Here is a 21,995-nt window from a genome sequence, read left to right on the forward strand (position 1 = left end):
ATCTGAACTCACCTAAAGCTCAGCTGTGTCTGGTTCAGGGTGTCCGATTCAGATTTGTATCTAATTTAAGCAGTCCCAGTTCACTTTTGATATCAACATTAAATGTGAATGGAAAATGAGTAAACAAAACCTCTGTCACCAGAAACAGCAATAGTACTTTTCTGGTAGTCTAAGGGGTTAACTAGGTAGACAAAATTGAATTCGTGTATGAGTAATGTGCCCATTATTCTGGTATTTGACTCATAGGGAAGGCTGTGCAACAAGTGCTGAAGATTAAATCAGTCTGAATTCTGTACAATTAAAAACAGTAAATACTGCAGAAATCCTAAAATAGTATGGCTTCCCTTCACAGCACACCCACAGATTTCATCAGATTTGCTTATGTTAAAGCTTTCTGTTTGTTCCTTCCAGCTCTTGGAAGTTCTCACCTTTAAGTCCCTAAAAAAATGGACTGCGATGCCTCCAATATTTGACAGTCTGTCTCAAGAACTACTTGCTAAGTGAATATACAGCACTGTACCTTTAAAGAAAAGAAAGGGCATGCTTGCAGAAAAGGCAGGAAAGCAGGATTAGCAGCAGCATGGGAAATTGGGTAACTGACTAGAAGGCATCAAGAATTGTTGGGCTGCATCTTCCAACAACTTGGGCCAATGGAAATAAATGGTGGCCATCAATGAAAGGAGATTAGTTTGCATTTGTTCTGTAAATCAGTTTAATCTGACCAGATGTTTGTAAAGATACCATGTGGTCATGATAATCAGTTTTGAGGATCTAAAGTACAGAACAAAAGCAACAAAGCCATCTGAGGATTCTGGGCAGTAGGGTGAAATCCTTATCTCCTAGACAATTATATGATCTCCCTTACTATAGCACCTGACCATGTCATAATGTTTGCTGTATTTATCCTTAGCAGGGACAGTGTTGTATTATCCCTGTTCAACAAAGACTAAAATGACTTTACTCAAGGTCACACGACATCTGCGGCTGATCAATGACCTGAAGTTTGGCTTCCCAAGTCCCAAACAAGCACACAAGCCATTGGAATATCCTTCCTCTGATGTTGGCCATTTCGTCCTCCTAGATCTTCTCCTCTACTCTCCCTTCCCCATGTCCAATTTCTATTATTGGTAAACTCTAAGAGTTTTGTAGTGACAGCTTAGTCTTTCAGGGTTTCTAATAGGTTTCATGTGTGACCACTACCTACCTAAATAAAAATGAAGTTATTACAAAACTGCAAATATGGATTGATGTTCATCATTTAACCTTGTGACCAGCTGAAGCAGAACACTAGGTGAACAGTCTGAAGCACAGAAATCTTAGTACAAAACTAGATTCTGAGTTCATCCAGGCAGGGACTGTCATGCTTTGTTTCTATAGCACAATGGGTTCCTGATCCTGACTGCAAGCCTCAGGCGATTTCTGAAATACAAATCAGTACATTTGGCTGGGTGACTGAGCAGCACCCTGATGGTCAGAAAATGACATTGAGGGCTGCAAATGGCCATCTTTACACACCATGCTCTGGATTACTGATGCTACATCTAGTCTTATTTTTCCAAAAGATTTCACTGAGGCTGGGGCAGCACTGTTCAAAAAAGAACTAGATAAATTCATGGAGAATAGATCCATCAGTGGCTATTAGCCAGGATGGGTAGGAATGGTGTCCCTAGCTTCTGTTTGTCAGAAGCGGAGAATGAGTGACAGGGGAGAGAGATCACTCTATTATCTGTTCTGTTCATTCTTTCTGGGGCACCTGGCATTGGCCACCATTGGAAGGCAGGATACTGGGCTAGATGGATTTTTGATCTGACCCAGTATGGCCGTTCTTATGTTAATATTTATTTTGTTCTGGCTTTTCCTTCTAACCAGGAAATCTGTGGTTCATTTTTAGGCCTGCAGTTCACTTTTAAAGGTAAGGTTCCTGATGAGCAAAGCAGACTTCAGCACATGCAGAATGCTGCTCACATGCAGAAAACAGTATTACTGCAACATCCCCATTTCTAACCCCACTAGCTCACTAGTCTGTGCTAGGATCCAAGAGTAGCCTTTGGTTTTTCAAATCTTTCAGGGATTCATTGCAGCTTCACTCATGGACTTTGCTTTCCTGCTCATTAGCACGGGCCTCCATTCCATTCCTTAACATCATCTGGCCACCATATGCATCTGTCCTGCTACATGGAAAAGGCTTAAATCTTCAGGTGAAACATTTTTCCTCCCTTCCCTTCATCTCTAAAATAGCAGGAGCATCCACTGCAATTGAGGTAGGTTGTATTTTAGACTCCTTCCACTCAATGTTCCCTCTAATTTTTTTCATCTGTGTGGAATAAATATTGTGCACCAAGGCTTATGTGGATGTGCACCACCAACAGAAACACATGCTGCCAGGTGTGGGCACTTTGGGCACTCTGCTATACAGCTGGACAGCTGTTGAATCTCTCCTGAGTGGCCGCCAAAGCACTCGGCTTACAGCACTGGTCACCAACCAGTAGATCAGGATCTATTTGTAGATCTTGGAACCTTTGACAGATGATCCTGACAGGTTTAGCCAGGAGGTTGTCAAGTGCTGGCTCTTCATCTGCCCCTCTCAGCACTGCCGTGCTACTCCTGTCCTCTGCTTTGGAGCTGCCCCTCACCCCAGGAGCCTCTTGCTTGCTGTGCAGGGCACAGGAAGAAGGGGGGGTACACATGCTAGGGTGCCCCTCCTCTCCTGTACCCTATCTCCACAGAGTTGGGGGGCAGGGATGGAGAGAGTTTGCTGGCTGCTTTTGGGAGTGGTGCAAGGCCAGAGTAGGGATAAGCCTGCCTTAGTTCCCTGCATCACCACCCAGAAGCCAACACAGGTAAGCAGTGCTCAGATGGAGCCTGCATTCTGAAACTTGGCCCCAGTCCTGAGCCTCTCCTGCACCGCAAAACCCTTAGTCCCGAGTCCCCCTGCACTCAAACTCCCTCCCAGAGCCTGCACCCTGAAGCCCCTCCTGCACCTCAACTCCCTGCCCCAGGCTCAGCTCAGAATCCCTCCCACACTCCAAATCCTTTAGGACAAGATGATAGTCCACATCCCTCTCCGCACTCCAGCCCTCTGCCCCAAGCCTGATAAAAGTGAGTGAGGATGGGGGAGGGCAAGAGGATGGAGTGGGCAGGGCCAGGACCTCTGAGAAGAGGTGGGAAGGAGGAGGGGCAAGGGTGTTTGGGTTTGCAGTAGATCCTGAATTGCACTTAAATTCAAAAAGTGATCTCATGCTTAAAAAGGCTGAAGACCACAAATTAGCTTATAGGAAACACTGTCTCCAACCCATTCCATGGGGGACCAAGATCCAGAGGTATCTCCATTCTCTCCAGCCACATAGCCTTGGAGAAAATCCTGCAGAAAAGAACCAGCAACTGCAGACGTGGCCAAAAGAGGAACTTTAGGACTACCAGAGAACTTTCTACAATTGACCAAACTACCTCTGCCCTGTGCTAATTGGCTCTTTGTTCCAACTTTCTCACTATACACTCTTCACTTCAACCTCACTGCTCCCCTACCCCCTCACCCTTCTCTCCTTCAGCTTATCACTCTGAACTAAACCTCATCCCAAAAAAGTCATGGAACTAGTATGACATTCTCTGCCATGCCATTACACACTGTTCGCTCTGCTTGTGTGATATTCTTCCCCCACACTGCAATGTCTTGTCTATTTTACTGTAAGTTCTTTGGAGCAGGGACTATCTACTACAGTGTGCTTGTACTGGGGATGTTAAATATTGGTTAATTGAATAGTCGATTAACCTCATGAAGTTCTTATTGGCTAGTCGACAATTCTATAGTCCCAGGGTAGCCCTTGTCTGGGAGGGGAAAAGGGTTTCAGCTCCCAGACCCGGCATGAGCCAGAACTGAGCTGGGTTACCTGCCCGCCTGGCTCCTAATACATTTTTAATGCAGAGCCACAGTGGAGGTAGGTCCAGCCTGCTAAAAAATTACTGACAAGAGGTGTGAGGGGGAGGGGAAATGCATGTAGTCTATAGCATTAACCTATAAGCTTATTGGTTATAGGGAACTTATTGGTTAATCGACTATACTATTACATCCCTAGTTTGTACAGCACCTAGTCCAGAAGGGACCCACTCTTGATTTTAATTGTCTGTCGTGCCTGAAAACTAACCAGGACGTTGAGGCTTCGTCTGAAGCCTTAACTGTTTTCCTGAAGGAATTGCCAGTAAGTGCAAAAGCCAAACTATTCATGTCTGAAAAGACATTTCAGCCCAAAAGGTAAATTTGCAAACACCAGTCTCAAGGCAGAGATCACTATCACCATGGTGAAGCATGTGGATTGCAGATAAGTTGATTAAGAAAAGCACAATTTGGAAGACTTATATTCACTGCCCTTTCACCTCCCTTCCCACGCTTAAGTGGATGGGCTGGTACAAGCATCCATAACCTTCTTTGGGCTTCATTTTCTCTTTTTGAATGGTGACAGAAGACAATGGCTTCATTTACATAATTTAATGAGCTAGAGCTTGTTATCTGATAGACGGTGCAGCAATAAGACCTCAAAGAATATTCACAATTGCATCCCCGAAGTTATAAATAGAAAAATAGCTCAGCAGAACCCCTTCCTCCTCAAGGCCAGTCATTATCAAGCATTTGTCCAATGGCAACAGTTTAGATACAGCAGATTAAATCTGTCTCCTGGGAGAAATTCCTCCCTCCGAACATCATGGTATTTGACATGCAAGGACTTTCACAGGCTCTGAAAGTTATGTTAGAAGACAGGAATGTCCAGAGGCAGAAAGCAATCAGGATGAGCTTATAGATACAAGCGTGGGTGGCACTGGTATGTATTTCAGGAGCACAACATTTAGCATCTCTGTTTATTCTTTTTCCTTGTTAACATTATTCGTATAAGAGCAACTTTACCTATAACTTCGCCATTCTACCTTAATGTAAATGAGGGATCTGGTCATTCTCCTTTATCACCACCTTGCCAGTTTCCAAGTGGAATGTGTAGGTCAACAGATGTCTATCTGTTCAGTCTCTTCTTTAGCACCTTCTGTATGCAACCTGAAAGCATGTTCAGTGGACTTGCAACCAAACCACAAGAGGAAAGTCAGGGGACCTAGTTTTGCCATTGATTTCTTGGGCAATATTGTGCAAGTAACTCAATCAATATCTCCCATCCCATGAGAGAATTGTGGAAATATTCAGGTATTTCAGAAGGTGTTATAAGATATTCTGGAAGGTGCTGCAGACTATTTCCTTGACATAAGGGAGCATACTTGCTCTACAATGTGCATTATTTTCTTGCCATTCTCTGTACAAGGCAAATTACTCCTAACATTTTTCTGTCACCAGCAAGTAAAATTCATTCCCACTAGGGCTGGTCATTGCCAAACATCCCCATGAGCAGCCAACTGCGTTCCTCCCACACTGCAGTTTTCCTCCTGCTTGAAAGATGGGACTGAGACAAGTTCCAGCTCTCACTGGATCTTAACTCTGCAAAAGCGGGAGGAACTTCCCGATTCAGCCACCTACGGGCCGACTTTTTTTGCAAAAACTGTAGGAGCATCTACACTTGTCAATGACTTTTTGCAGTGAAACTTCTGAGTTTCACTGGAAAAATAACCCAAAACCCCACCTCCACAAGAGATGTACAGCTCTAACCAGTGATGCTTTTGCTCTGATGTGCAAGTGAAGACACTTCCTGTTTCCACTGTTTTTAGCCTCCGGAGGTTATCCTAAAGTGCCTAGGTGACCACTCTGGCCAGCAGCTCACCTGCTCGGACACCAGATAAACAGGTGTCTGCCCCCTCCACAAGAAGTCCCAGGGCACTCAAGCTTCCCTTCCTATTTTCTTGGAAAGCTATCACTTATCTAGTCAGGTAATAATGGCTGTTCCAGGGAGCCAACGCTCCCCTGCTTGGAGCAATGCTGAGCTACTGATGCTGATCAGTGATTGTAGAGCAGGAACTGTGCAGGGACTGATCAGACCCCACCTTCCCACAAGACCTATTGTCAAAATGGGGAGAGTTGCACTGTGGGATAGCTGCCCTCAGGGCACTGCTCTCATGGAAAACTGAAGTGCTGCAAATGTAAACACACAGAAACACTTGTGTAAGCAAGTAAGTACACAAACCATTGCTTTTCTTTTACTGATTCACTATCACCTCCTCAGTGAAACTATCAGCACAAAAACTCTGCAAGTGTACACATAGCTTTAGTGGCTCTTCTCTCTCCAACCCTTGCCGAAGATAACTGAGATATGGGCAGGGGAATGGGAGGGAAGGACATGAGAAGTATTCAAAATAATATTCACATTAGCTGTTTTACAACATATTTGGAATGAGGTTTCAGAAGATAACAGTCAAGAAAAGAGTGTGCAAAATTCAGAGCTTGCGTACATTCAGTGCATTTTATCACACAATGCCACAACAACTTGGGCAGCATTCACTGAGCCCAACTGGTGACAGACATCTGTGAAGAGCACCCTGGGACAGCTGTGAGATAACCACAGAAGTACACAACCCTGTCTGCAGTTATAAGCCACACAGAGATGTTTAACTTAGATGATGCAATTCCACAGCAACACAGAAATTTTTTTATTAAACCAGTTAATGATACATCAGAATAACTAATCATAGACCAAAACACTTGTTAAATACCCCCAAAATACAGCCTCTTTAGAAAGGGAAGCTAAAGTAAAGCACAGCTTAAGCATGGGGGGGGGGGGTAGTTTTGTTTAAAAAAAACCCCAAAAACAACAATTACCCACACCCTTTATTGGTCTATTTCATGGTTGTGCCAAGATGTTGCTACCCTCAGAGTACTAAACTGTGACTTCATAATCATGCAGTTAGGAAAGGCTACCCCAGTTTACATAGCACGTATGCAAAAGGGCCAGTGTAGACAGCTCAGGTTTGTTTTGTGCAAAAAAGCCCCGATCACGAAAATGGCGATCGGGGCTTTTTTGCGCAAAAACGCATCTAGATTGGCACGGACGCTTTTCCGCAAAAAGTGCTTTTGCGGAAAAGCGTCCGTGCCAATCTAGACACTCTTTTCTGAAAATGCTTTTAAGGGAAAACTTTTCCGTTAAAAGCAATTGCGGAAAATCATGCCAGTCTAGACGAAGCCTAGGTGTGTGGGTTACATAAGCAAGATCTGCAAGAGCCTCATGGAATTCCACATTCCTCAGGACTGGAAGGTACTGAGTCCAATGGACATTCACGGTAATCATGATCATCTTGAGAAAGAATCCGTTTGCTAAGAGATCAAGGAAAAGCCACTGTTTTAAGACATAAGAGATACTACAATGTACTGCTTTAAACAACTAATCATTTTTCCAAGTCACTCTCAGCAAAGGCAGAAAATGTTGGACCTTGCTTTGGGTTTATTTTTGAAGAAGGTATGGCCATGCCAGCACAAATTAGTTCTCTTTGTTACAGCACTGGACAGAGACGGGAGATCTGGCAGTGCAGGGATACACATTTGTTGGTTCTTGTAATTCACTAGAACCATTCTTCACACCTCTAAAAGCCTGTGGCAGGAGGAACTACTTTTAAGAGACAACCTATAGACTGGATTTTACACTATTCCAGCTCAGCTCTCAATTCACTGCACAAATTACAGCCTCAGTCCTCCCCCAACTATGAAACATGCCCCCCTTTAAAAGAGCTATGAAATGAATGGCTGGAAAGCTCCTATGCCCTGAAAGCTCCTATGCTCAAGGAAACAGGAGTTCTTCATCCCACTTCCACTTTAGCAGATGGCTCATGGTATGTCAACAGTGCAAACAAACAAAACAAAAAAACACACACAAGTGTGTTCTTAACCTGTTAAGATAAAAAGCAGAGAAGAAACAAGCAACTCTGTTTTGAGTTCAACCCCAGGCTCCTCTTTAGGCTTCAACTTGAGCAGTTAACCCAATGTTAGGCCCTAGAAAAATAGGCCTAGTGCGGTTATGCTAAAGCAAATGTAACAAAGGTTTCTGGGTAGTCCCTGGGCAGAACTGGAGATAGGTTCAAGCAGGGACGCACCCTACACACTTGCTCAAGTTGGCAAAATGAGATAAGCAAGAAGCTGCATTTTTGTACCTGCTGTGATGAGGAACAGTTTGTTTTGAGAACTAATAAGAAGACTCCCTGTTTCTGCTCTCCCCGTTTGTTCCAAACTCCCTGTTTATGTTCTCCTTTGGCCATAAACTGTCTCCTTATTGCCCAGTACCTGTCTTTTGGGCTGATAAGAAATTGCTGATGCATTATGAATTGCTTAAGGCCATGATGTATAGTTGGCCAGGTATGCATGGGTATTAGAGGTTTCTAACTGATAAAGGGGGGTTGGTTGCTTGGGCGAATAGTCTATGACACGACGGAACTGTCTATATAAGCCTACCTGTAAATGAAATCGGGGCTGGTTCACTTTGGAGACGGGCTGCTCTCTATTGTAGTGCGCACTATTCAATAAAGAGCTTGTGATTGGATCTTGCTGGTGTTGCCTGTCTCTTTGCGGTCAGACAACGAACGGAGGCCGTCCGGGTTCGAGTCCCCGACACCAAGAAGCCATGTCTTCACTGCTATATACTGCACTTTTGTTTTGGGCAGTATTGACACACTCACCATCCTCTGTTTTCCAATGAAAAAAATCATTCTTCCTTGAAAGTACAGAGCTGGAAAGAGCAAACAAAAGCAGACTGGTTTACATGAAACAGGAATTTCAGACAAGTACTTGCCATGTGTTCATCTCTGAAATATTCTACACATACCAAAGCAAGCAACTCTGACACTCCTTAAAGGTGTCTCAGACAGGCACTCAACTAATTCTTTCCTCACCTTCCCTTTCCCTGGAAAGGTAGTGCAAGCAGCTTGCATTTATTTAGCTGAACCATCAGACATCTGAAATGTAGGGCAAAGGGCAGTCAGTGGATGACCTCAAGAGCTATTGTGTTGCCTCATGAAAGACCACAGAAATTCAAAGATAGATGCCAAAACACTGAAACCAGGAATCAGCCTGCCATGGCTAGCAGTTGATGTGGAATGTTTGACCCGTTCTCATGTGGACAGGTTGTGTGCAGTAAGACTCAATTATGATAGTCATGGTCAAAGGTTGGGTGGGGTCTGTTTAAAGTTGCTCCATCCCCTTATCCACAGTTCTGCAAGAGCCAATTTCTCTCTCAGGCCAAAGGCTAACTTTAGCCAAGCACCAAAGAACAGGATCCCCAAGTAATTCCTTTTCAGAGCACATTTACATAAAAGAGCCTCCAAAAGGATTAAATGAGCAAATTCAGAGCTAAATAGACCAGGAACATCCTTCTCTGTTTTTTTTATTTCAATTGGAAGTTTCAGAGGCAGGTATTATCTTGTCATTATGGCTATGTCTACATTACCAAGTTGTATCAATAAAACCTAGGTTGACACCCCCAAAAAATGACAGAACAAAAAATTGACCTGGGGGTGGGGGGGTGGGGAGTTTCACAGTTGCTTCCTCTGTCGACGCATCACGTTCACCCTTGAGACACCATCATCGACAATGTGAGCAATGCACTGTGGGTATGTATGCCTCCGTGCAGTGTTGTGTGAAGGCAGAACTGATCCCCGCACATCCTGGGATTCTCTTCTCAGCTGCTGGGAGTAGCATCACGAGTAGCTCTGTGAGCTTTCATTTTAATCAACAATACTTGGTAGTGTAAGCAGTCTATACATTTGTGCTGTGACTAGTGCAACAGGGTAGAGTCCCAATTTGTAACTAGAGTATCAGTCGATAAGGGAAGGCACTCTGTCCCGGCTCATGCCAGGTCCAGGAGCCTGTGCACCTGGCTCCTAATACATTTAAACTGCAGAGCTGCAGCAGGAGTAGCCTGGAGCAGAAACTGCAGAGCTGCAGCAGGAGTAGCCTGGAGCAGTCCTAGCTCATGCAGGGTCCCGGACCAGTGCACCTCTGCATTTTAAATGTAGTAAGAGCCACCCAGACCTGGCATGAGCCGAGCTTGCTCAGTCCCGGCTTGTGCCAGGTCCAGCAGCCCCTTTCCCCGGGTGGGTCCCACCTGGGACCCTCCACGGACCGGGGGTTGCTCCAAGGGATGGGATCCTCTGTCCACAGGGGCTGGGCCCACTGCGGGCAGAGGCTGCTTTGCGGCAGCTGCTCCTGCTTCCCCCGCCTTGCTGCCTCTGATACAGAAGCAGTGGGGATGGGGGAAGTGATTAGCTGGCTACTTATATCCCTACATTACACAACCACAACACAAACACTGCATCATTTCTCTATACTATATATTCTTAACACAATGGGGTATTTTCTAGGTAAAGAGGGAAATGTCTTGGGCCTTTTCATTTAGTACTATAGACTGGCTTCCTACTTTACATTTTTCTGAGAATTCCTAAGAAGGCCTATAGCCTTCTCTCAAGCAACGGGATATGAACGGCCATACTGGGTCACAACAAAGATCCGTCTAGCCCAGTATCTTATTTACTGACAGCCACCAATGCCAGGTACCCCAGAAGGAGGGAATAGAAAATCATCAAGTGATCAATCCCCTGTCACCCATTCCTTGTTACTAGAAAAGGAAGGCTAAGGAAATCACCCCTGTGCATCCTATCGATGGACCTATCCTCCATGAATATATCTAGATTTTTTTTTTTGAACCTGTTGTAATCTTGGCCTTCACAACATCCTCTGGCAAAGAATTCCACGGGTTTATTGTGTGTTGTGTTATGTTCTTAAGCCTGGATAGAGAAATAATAGGCAGGGAAGACGTATGACTTGAAGTCAAAGGCACTAGAAGCAAAATGTGGAATAAAGGAAACTAAGGCAGTTTTATGAGTAACAGAAAAGGAAGGGGCTGGGGGAGCTGGAGGGAGGACAGACCGTGAAGGCAGGTGCATGAAGTACTGAATGCAGGAGCCAGTTCGGAAAGCTGAGGCCATTGGATGGAGAACTGTGGACACATGAGTTGATGAGTTTGTCTGGAAATGAGAGCAGCTGGAAAGAGCCCACCCTGAGAAAGCTCTATGAAAGGCTTTCATGAGGTCAGAGATGAAAGCTCTGGGTCTGCCTGAGGCTATGCACCAAACTTACTCTGTGCTGTCAGTGTTCAGTCTTTTTAATTGGAGCCTCCTTTTGCTTCACAGCTTGCCTGAGGTGGCTGCAGATGTGCTGGGATGGTCTGCTGTAGCAGCAGGCAAAGCTTAGGTAAAGCTATCCCAGAAGTCTCCTGAGTAGTTCTGCACAAGGAAGCATTTTCTTTAGTCTGAGTTTCAGCCATTTTGAGTGAACTGTGGACACATTTTATTTAAAAGCTGCTGCAGCTGCAATCTTACTAATGTGAAGACAGAAGAACAAGCCAGTGACAGCAAACCTCCAGCATTGGGACTTGTAACAGACCACAGCAGACAACAAGGAAGAATTAGAATCTGCTATGGACTACATGACAGAGCCAAATCATGCTGTTAAATACAAACAAAAATTGACCAGCACTGTTCATTTCCTCAGAATCGGTTGTGCAATAGAAAAGTTATCCATTATGTATTTTAGTAATCGTGTAACCGTAACAATTTTTAGCAGTTACACAGTTACTAAAATAATCCCTGAGGGTGGGGTCAGCAGCCAGCACACCACAGCCCCATTCCTGGGGAACCCCTTGTGACTCCATGCTGCTGCCCCTGTAACTGGTCTGCAAGGGCAGCTGGTTTATAAATTAGCTCCATGTGCAGACCGGCTTCTGCCTGCCATCTCACGCTGCTGCCTCTGATACATAAGCAATGGTGCAGAGTGGCAGCAGGCCCTGTCCATGGAGGGGCTGAGCTCCGCATGGGCAGAGGCTGCTCTGGCAGCCCACCTGCCCCCCGCCCCCGCACTGGTGCCTTAGCTGATACAGAGGCAGCAGTGGGGGGAGAGGGACAGTTGGCAGCTCGGTGGAGCCAGAGTTCTTGGGGGGCCAGCTTTTAAGGGGGGCAGCTCTGCGGAGCGAGCACATACAGAGAGCTGACTTAAAAGTTGGTTCCCCATGCGTATCGGCTCTGGGCTTTCCTCTCCTCCTTCCCTGCCCCCTGCCCTGCTGCCTCTAATAGACGGGCAGCAGTGCAGGGAGGGGCAGCTGGCTTAAAAGCTGCCAATAAGCGTGGGGAGCTGGCTTGAAAGCTGCCTCCTACAGCTACTAGCTTCTGCCTGTCCCCCTCACCCTCCATGCTGCTGCTTCTCTATCAGAAGCAACAGGGCAGGAGGGAGGTGGCTGCGCAGGATCTGGTGTTCATGGGGAGCTGGCTTAAAACTGGCTCCCACCTCCCCCCTTGCTGCCTCTGATACAGTATCAGAGGCAGTGAGGGGGAGGAGGGAGAAAGGGGTTATGTGTAGTCTGGATTAACCAATAGGCCTAGACTTATTGGTTAATCATTTAAACTGCTGTATGTTAACATAGCCTAACTGTGCACAAGGGACTAAATTACTGAGTGATGGAGTCATCTCTGTATTAGAAAGTCTTTTCCAGTTATGTGCATTTCTAGTGCCCTGTATTGAATTTGGACCTCAAGCAGCTCTCACCAAGATTCCACCCTTGTGCACCGAATACTTTTACTCTTCACAACTTACAATAAATTCTATTCTCTCTTTCCCCTTCCAACCCAGACATCCACTGGATGATTCAGTCATCCATCTCTTTAAGATTCCTTTGCTAAAGATCCATTCCACCATGGCTCAGAAAATTCTACTGGCAAGTAGGGATTTTCTCCTGGCCACTTTTTTCTGTGGTGCGATGGGGTAGGAAGGAAGTGGAGAAGAAACCAAAACCACCACCACTAAGTGCAGATCTTAGGTCTTTATTACAAGACATTAAGTACTTGTCCCTTTTAGTCATACATAAAGATTTCCAAGAGAGGACTGAAGCAGTACTGTCTTGCTAAGACTGCAGACTGCAGACTCCAACACCTCACAGCTCAGAACTTTCTCAACCTAGGGATATGAAAACTGACTAGTTGTCAGTTTTCACAACAGCTATCCAGAACCTTGTTGGAGGCAATGAAACTGATAAGGATCACATCAATTTCCTTCTGCTACTGATTGCTTTCCCTGCACTCACAGCTTTGCCAATGATGCTATTTCTCTTGGGAGCATTCATCTGCTTTTCATCTAACCCAGACGCTACAGCCTCCACTACTTTCCTAGTGTTTGAGAAAGACCAAGAACTGTAAGAAAGTAAATTGGCTGTAACACAAACCTAACTGGATGCAAATTGTGCTTGCTGACAAGGGGCCACATTTAGAGAAATGAGCTAGAGTAGCATCTATGCCAACTACTGAGTGAGTTCCCCTGTCTTTTGATACAATGGTTCCATTTGTGGAATTCATTCCCACAGAACACATTGCTAAAAAGGAACAGTGGGAATAAAAAGTAACAGGACGTTGGCAATAACGTCCAAAGTAAAAACAGCAAGACTGAAAAGATTGTTTCAGGAAATAAGCCAGCTTCTAAATGAAGAAAGTTTAGGAAGAAACTTTCTTTGTGGTGTTGAATTGGATTATTCTATCACTTCCTACTGCAGAGTTTCTTGCACATACCTCTGAAACAGCTGATTCTGCCCACTGATAAAGGCAGGATATCAGACTGCTTGGCTAATCTGGCATATATTGGGAAAGCCTCCATGCCATTTTCCATTTAGTTTATCCAGAACATCTTGTCCAGTCCTTAGGAAAAAAAAAACTTCATATACTTCTCGGGAATCCAAGAAATCAGTTCAACTCCAGACTCAGAGATTTTTTACTGGCATACCCATTGTATACCAAATATCGAATGTACATAACTACAAATCAATAGTATTAAGCATATCACATACTTTATGACTGATACAAAAATTATTAAACCAATCATAAATCGTAACCAATCCTGGTACAGATTATGAACTGTCTATAAGAGGCAAAGTATGCTAGTAAGCAAAGCTGCAGGCTTATCACACTACTCCTTACTTTTTCTAAATCTACTAACTATGTTATTTACAAGGGCACTTGAGATTTTATGCTCTGGCCATTGTTTACTTCTGTTTTCTTACTTGTCTTGTATTGTTTATGCAAAGTATACAATGTATCAAATCACCATAAGTGTTTCAGCTCCAGGAATAGCTTATTAAATCTATCAAAGTTCCTAAATATTTGGGTATCAATGGCCCGTAGCATTCTGACTCAGACCTGGCCAAGAAGCTGCAACTGCTCCTCTCTGGTACAAACTTTTTATTGACCATCCATTTCTAGATCACTTCCAGGAAAGACCATCAAGCATTCTACCAAGAGCTATTTCTTGAAGGTAATCCTAAAGCTTTGTGCAGTGACAAGTGAGCACAAAATATCAGAGTTCAGAGCTCTGCATTAGCTTCCTAGACAGTTACAGGTATATTTCAAGATGCTAGTCATTTGCTATCCTCAATGAGCAGGGACACACACTTCAACCAATCTTTCACATGACGGTTGAGAAATTCCTGCTCTGGGTCACTGGGTTAACTCTCTGGGGCAGAAGCAGAATCTCCACCTTCGGGATTCCCTCCCCTTTGTGGTACAACAGACCATGAACTTGGGAAGTTTAAACTGCTTCCAACTTTGTTTTCTGTTTTGTTGACTGGCTCTCTTAAAAATGTAACCTGTTCAAGCAGGATGGTGTGTTAGCAGCAGTTCTGGTTAGGGATGTTAAATTTAGATTAACTGGCTGATTGAATAATCGACGCAATTTATATTGACTATTCGATTAGTCAATAAGGGCACCTTTGCCTCCCCCAAGGCTGTTGCTACACTTCAAAGGCGAAAGTGCTACGGGGAGCATTGGGCCAGTGGGGGGATTCAAGCAGTCCCCTGCTAGCCCTGTGCTCCCCATGGCATTTCAAAGCAGCAGTGCCACATGGAGCCTGGAGTCAGCAAAGGAGTTACCCGTCTAACCCAGGCTGCACCAGTGTTCCAAAGCAACAGACTCTGGGCTCCACATGGCACTGCCACTTTGAAACGCCACATGTAGCATGGGTCAGGTGGCCCAGGCTGCACAGTGTTTCAAAGTAGCAGCACTGCGTGGCACCTGGGGTCTCCCGCTTTGGAATGTCGCATGCAGCTCGGGGTCGGGCCCCTATTCTCCCCCCAAACACCTTGCTACCTCTTTCTGATAGAGGCAGCAGAGGGCAGGGGGGAGCAACGTGTCGACTATCTGATAAGCATTTGCTTATAGGATAGTCAACTAGTCATTCACATCCTTAGTTCTGGTAGTATAAGTGATTTGGGGAGGGCTGTATATGTAACTTGCAAGAGTTAAGTTGTAATTGACACAATTACCATGGTAGTAAAGTGGTCAGGTATGGGGGAAGGAGAGAGACTTTAGGACAAGTAATAGTTTTAGTTGGGGTTCTTATCTACGGGCAGTATCTGTTTTTGTAAAAAAACACTATAAAGAAAATAAAATTCCAAACCAAGCATTTAATTACACTTGATCTTCAACCTCCTTTGTGCAGTTACTTGTTTGGGGTGGCTTGGGGAAAAGGACTTTCCCAATGACAATTTACAGGAGTATAAGCTAAGGTCAGGCATTCTAGAGGGCTAAAACATAAGCTTTGAAAAGATTTAATTGTTTGGCAGCTCAGTTCAGCCCAGGCTGGACTTCTGGCTGCAGCAGTGATTTGTCAGAGTGCATTATGGGCCAGCAGTGAAGAAGATTTCAGAATGGTATGCAGAACAAAACAGAGATCACACACTTTGCACTCACCTTTAGGACACAATTCAAGTGTTCTAAGAATTTACCACACAAGTTAAAGCATGAGCCACTATCATGGCGAAGAGCTGCATCAGAACTGTGGTTAGAAACTAGGAGGAAAAATTATTTAAAGTGAGAAACATTTCACTGAGCCAGTAACAGTGATCTCCAAGCCCACTTGTGCATAGAAACAGATCTGTAGGGGGCTCAAGGAATTCATCAGGGATCAAATAATAAAACAAATCCAGGTATTTACTTAGAAATTCATGAGGTTCATTTGTTCTAGGAAAGGTGTTTTCAGGGATTTTCATCTTCCCTTTGGGAAAGGATATTCCCAACACAGAAACAGCTATCACTAGTAACTTCTCCTGAAGGGTAGGGATCCAGAGACCTTGGGAGAATTTCAGATGTAACAGTGTTAAAGAAGAACACAGTCACATGTAGAAGGTGAGCAAAAAAGCCTAATTTGGGCCAGATTTCAGGTCCTCAAGACACTGCGCTTTTCTTGCAATAGCAGACATCACAGAACCTATACCACATATGGGGATACAGGTTAATACAGTCTATTTTTCTGGTCATCCATTGAAGGGCAGCATCCATAACTTGGGGAAAAGGCAGGCAGGAAGAAATTCTCTCCCCACTTCACCTGACATACCAAAGCAAGTGATTTCTTGCTTTGAGTTTGCTGTCCGTATATTGATGCCCTCCAGGTTTCCTTTCTAATAAAGCTCACAGTATAAACACACGCAATGAAATCAGCAAGAGTAATACTTCTGTATGCCAGTGGCAGGTAATAGTTCTGTCTGAGCAAGCAGGGAAGAAACTAGTGACAAACAAGAATGAAAGTAGGAGCATACAAGCAAAACAAAAAAATGAAGGACAAGACTGAACATTTCCATAGTTTTCAAGAACACAGCAACTTTATTTGAAACCACTGTAATAAGGGAGGTTTGTGCCACTGTAACTAACAATCCAATCCAGAAATAGCAATTATGTATTAATTTAAGACATGAAGGCTGCTAGAAATCACCTGAAAGAAAACAAGATCAAAAAGGTACTAAAGAGTCTGATTTTTTTTTTAATACAGATATCTGTACATATATAATTTTACTGCAGCTGCATCTAAACCCTCAGCACAAAGCGCTGTCTTTTTCAGGGAAGATTAACATACTTAACACTACTAAACTATGTAATCTGCAATCATGGAAACAGTAATTCAATTAATGCTAGCACCAGTAAAATTTTACTCATTGCTAATCATCCTAATAAAAATGTCTTTATCAATCAGAAAAGACAAGGTACAAGATAGGAATGTTAAATAACGGTTAATTGAATAGTCAAGTAGCCTCATTTATTTTTTATCGGTTACTCGACTATTCTATAGTACTCAGAGGCGAGGCCAGTAGCCAGTGTGCTCCGGCCCCATTTCCGAGGACCTCCCTGCCACTCCTTGCTGCTGTCTCTGAATTAGAGGCAGCAGTGTGGGGTGCCAGGTGGGAGCGGGTCTGCGAGGGGAGAATATAAAAACCAGCTCCCCTCGCAGACCAGCTGCCTGTCGCCCCATGCTGCTGCCTCTGTTAGAGGCAACAACGTGGGGTGGCAGCAGCCACTGTGGGGTGAAGGGGTCTGTGCTCCCGGATCTGGCTCTGAGCCAGGCTGCCCAACAGCCTAGCTCCTAACACTCTTTAAATGCAGAGCCGCAGCAGAGGTAGGTCTCGGCCCAGTCGCAATCCAGGACTGAGTGAGGGTGCTGGCCAGCCTGCTAAAAAATTTACTTGGGGGGAGAATGTGTGTAGTCTATAGCATTAACCTATAAGATTTTGCTTATCAACTACACTATTACATCCCTAAGTACACAACAAGATCTTTTTTAGTCGGACCATGAATAAATTGCAGGCTCATGAGGAATCCACAATATTAGCACCAAGTATTACTAATGTAATTTGGAAACAAAAATATATTTCATAAGAGAACCAGCAACTTGCAATCAATCCTGAAAGAAGCTGCAAGTGACCTCATGTCATCCAGCCAATACACACACCACAAACTCATCAGCACTGGCAAAAGACTGCAGCAGCTTTCCTTCTCCAGCATGGAGAGCCCTCAAGGTGTTGATTCAATTAAAGCAAATGGCAGGCAACATAAGTAATTGAAGAGACATAGGAAATGGGGAGAAGGTGGAGGTTTATAAATGTAAAAAAACCAAAAGCACTAGCATGTTACTACAGCAGAAGAAGCTGCAGCAGATAACAGGAACAGCATAATCAGGCAGAATCACTGCAGTCCAAGCAAATGTGTAGGGAGAAGACTGCCATAATATGGCTTAATACAAAAGATGTGATTTGCATCTTTTACTGTTAACTTCATTTTTTGTGTCTTATTTAAAACTAAAATCTCCACAAATATATACAGTTTCACATGGCAAGGTATTATCCTGAATAACATCAGTACATCTGCTGTGCAAGCTTTAAAAGCCTTTAACAAACTCCAATTAAGAATCGCCATACAGCAGAACATACATTTATAAAAAGATTGAATGCAGCACATGCAAGAAGCCTGATCTTAGCCCCGACATGCTGCTCCAGCTAATCAGCAGCAAAGCCCTCCATAACATTTCATTTGCCATTCTGAAGTGACCTGAAGAAAACAATGGAAAAGCAGCAGTCAGTTCTCCTCTGAGCAGCCTAGGATACCTTTAACATGGCCTTCCAACAAGGCAGACAATGATAAAGCTAAACAGGAAGTGAAAGAGATATTCCAGCTGCAACCATGTTTTTAAACAGATGCTTTGATTTGTAAGGGCTGCTATTCATTAATTTCTAGATTTCTCTGCACCTTTGCTCACCAAACACTGACAGGACAAGGAGAACGAGCTAAAAAGATAGCAAAACCCAACATTAAAATTCATAGCATTAAGCACTACATAATGAAAGATGCAAGTGTATTATCTTCATTGCACAGAAGAACATCACGATGGACACATTTATCTAGTTACCATCATTACATATGGTGCTTGAAGAATGAAACATAGGTATAAAAAAATTCATACACAATTACCTCAAGATGGCGTGGAGCTGCCTGAATCTCACTTTGACACCATGGAAAAAGTAGTGATTTTTCCACTGTACAGGAGGACCTCATTAAATTATGTACGTCAGAAGCGTGAATTGGTAGCATGCTGCTACACTGTACCCATGATCATCTCTGCTTCCCCCTCCCTCCAAATTATACATCTGATATTATCAATGGGAATCCTAAAAACCTTGCTTGTAACAAATATGATTAGCTCAAGAGGAAAAAAAACTATTAGAAGATGTAGACACTAAGTGGTCTGCTGAATGTCAGAACTGAAATGTGAGAAATTCATCTGATAACTAATGAGCTAACTACTGAGATCTACTGAGCAGTACTAGAAACTAAAAATCTTTGAGACCCTTACTAAAAGGCTTTGTCCAAATTAAGTATCAGCAACACAAAAAAACAGGCAACACCACCCCATGGGTGTGCAGCAAACACTTTAGATTCATTTTATCAATATTTACTTGGTACAAACGGAGTCTTTTCACAAGACCCTTTCCTGAAATTCTACTAAAATGGCTGGCCAGACAGTACCTCACTTTCTGTATCTGACAACCTACCCAAAAAGATATACAAGTTGGATGGATGATGTTCACTCTATGAGCATAATATGGAGATCTCTCCCAACAAAGGGGCAGAGGACTGGCAGTGTAAATGGCTTGATTTGCTTTATTCCCACGATCAAGACAGTTTAAAGTAGACTGAAGCAACACCAAAATGTAAGTTATTTCAGAGAAGGAAAAGGTATCTTTATGGATTAGCATCCCTTTCCAGGCAGATGTCAAGCTGCATTAATGCTGCCTGGCTATGGCAGGAGATACCAGTTCCACTTCACCTAGGAGTAGAGGTTCCCACCCCCACAAAGTCAAAGTGTCTCATGACAGTAGATTTTATCAATGCAGACAATATATTTCAATAAAGCAACCCACTCCCAGTGAAGTGAAATCAGGATTTTGTACTGCACTGGTAAGAAAGTGAGGGCTTTTTGCTGAGAAGCGGGCATTCAAATTTCTGCCATTAAAGAGAGGGAGGGAATTATCATTTCCGCATTAAATATGCATTAGAAACACTTTTCTGGAATGTAATTTACAATTTCCTACAAAAATAAAATCTACTGTTTAGTGAATGTATGAGTCTCTGCTTCCATCCTCCCCAGAAAACTAACCAAACTCAGATCATATGAATCAGCAGCAGCCTCTACCACAACTGCATTATTTGCAATCTTTCCCTACCATTACCAAATAGAATGAATTTAAAATACATTCAAAGGAATACTGGCCCTTCTCATTTTCCCCTTCAATTTCCACTCCTGGGCAAACACCAGTTGTTTATTTCGTAAGGGGTGGGGATGAATTTAGGACATTAAAATCACAACCAAGCATCACTACTCTCGAAGAGCAACACCCTCTGAAAGGAAGGTAGGGATCAATGCACACAAAGGTGACAGCAGGGGACAGAGGGCGGCTTCCCAGCCCAGCCTTCTTTTCCGCACAAGATGCAAATTGCCCCAGGAGGTGGCACCTAGGTGTCCCTTCTCCATTGGGTTGGGCCGGGCTGTCCGACCCAGCAGCAAAGCCCACGCACCGGCAGTGGGCAGAGCGAGAGCCACCCCACCCTGCCTTCCCGGGCTGACACCCAGCCCTACCCCATGGGATCAACGGACAGGCTACATGGGGGAGGAGGCCTCTGGGCAGGGGAAGCTCAGCTCCCACAAGGGGGGGGGGAGAAGGGGGTACCAGCCCCATAGACCTGAGGGGGCTGGCGGGGGTTCCTAGGCCCGGCGAGGCTGAGCGGGGACAGGCTTCCTGCTCCTACGAAGCTGCCAGTGCGGGCTAGGGACCGATCCCTGCTCAGTGACAGGAGGGGCCCGATAGGATGGGAGATACGGGGGGTGGGGGGTGTCCCTGGCCCGGTAGGGCTGAATGGCTCTCGGGGGGAGGGGGAGGAAATTGAGGGGATGGGGGGGGGGTCCCTGGCCCGGGCGGGGGAAGGAGAGAGGGGATGGGGGGGGGGTCCCTGGCCCGGGCGGGGGAAGGAGAGAGGGGATGGGGGGGGGGTCCCTGGCCCGGGCGGGGGGGGGAAGGAGAGAGGGGATGGGGGGGGGGTCCCTGGCCCGGGCGGGGGGGGGAAGGAGAGAGGGGATGGGGGGGGGGGTCCCTGGCCCGGGCGGGGGGGGGAAGGAGAGAGGGGATGGGGGGGTCCCTGGCCCGGGCGGGGGGGGGAAGGAGAGAGGGGATGGGGGGGGTCCCTGGCCCGGGCGGGGAAGGAGGCAGAAGGGATTGGGGGGGGGTCCCTGGCCCGGGCGGGGGGGGAGGCAGAAGGGATTGGGGGGGGTCCCTGGCCCGGGCGGGGGGGGGAGGCAGAAGGGATTGGGGGGGGTCCCTGGCCCGGGCGGGGGAGGAGGCAGAAGGGATTGGGGGGGTCCCTGGCCCGGGCGGGGGAGGAGAGAGGGGATTGGGGGGGTCCCTGGCCCGGGCGGGGGGGAGGCAGAAGGGATTGGGGGGGGTCCCTGGCCCGGGCGGGGAAGGAGAGAGGGGATTGGGGGGGTCCCTGGCCCGGGCGGGGGGGCAGAGGGGGGTCCCTGGCCCGGGAAGAGGGGGGGCAGAGGGGACCGAGCCGCGGCCCGAGCGGGAGGCCGGACCCCCGGGCCGGGTCACTCACCGCTCTGCTCGCCCAGGAAAACCAGCTTGAATTTCCGCAGCGGGTTGCCGAAGTCCCCGCCCGCCGACATGGTGGAGCCGCCGCCGCCCTGCGCTGCTCCGCTCCCCGCGGCGGGACCCGCGCTCGCTCTCGCGGCGGGAGGCTGGGGCCGGGCGGGAGCCCCGGGGCTGCTGGCAGCGGCGGACCGTCCCCGCCGCGCTCCGGTTACCAAGGGAGAGAGCGCGGCGCAACCGCTCGCACGGAACCCGGCGCAACCTAGCTGGCTGCTCCCCCTTCCACACACCGGCGCGCGCCGTCGCCCTGCACCCGCCCCGCCCGCACACTGGCGCGCGCCCGCACACGCCGCCCAATCAGGGGGCAGGACTGGCGGGCGCCGGAGAGTGGGCGGGAGCGGCGCGTGTCGGGAGCCATGCGGAGTGTGGCGGCGCGGACAAGAGAGGGGCGGGGTGGAACGCTGAGGGCTCTGCTCCTGTTAACCCTGAACCCTAAGGAGGGCAGACCTCTGTTGGGGCTGTTAACTAATTAACTGCCAGGCCCACCACCAGCAATGTTGGACTCCAGCGTAGAGTAGCGGCGA

The 21,995-nt window shown here is 46.2% G+C and overlaps 1 protein-coding gene across 2 annotated transcripts in view; it reads right to left on the reverse strand.

Annotated features, from left to right (window-relative positions):
* The window catches only part of RAB6A (RAB6A, member RAS oncogene family), a 106,526-nt gene extending 84,889 nt beyond the window's left edge, over positions 1 to 21,637 (reverse strand). For both annotated transcript variants that reach the window (XM_075919572.1, XM_075919573.1), the window contains exon 1: positions 21,419 to 21,637. In XM_075919572.1, coding sequence (XP_075775687.1) covers positions 21,419 to 21,488 — 70 coding nt within the window. In that variant the 5' untranslated portion in view covers positions 21,489 to 21,637. The remainder of the gene's footprint in view (positions 1 to 21,418) is intronic.
* Positions 21,638 to 21,995: the final 358 nt, after the last annotated feature.

The sequence above is a fragment of the Pelodiscus sinensis genome, chromosome 1, assembly GCF_049634645.1.
Source record: "Pelodiscus sinensis isolate JC-2024 chromosome 1, ASM4963464v1, whole genome shotgun sequence".
Classification (NCBI taxonomy): domain Eukaryota; kingdom Metazoa; phylum Chordata; order Testudines; family Trionychidae; genus Pelodiscus; species Pelodiscus sinensis.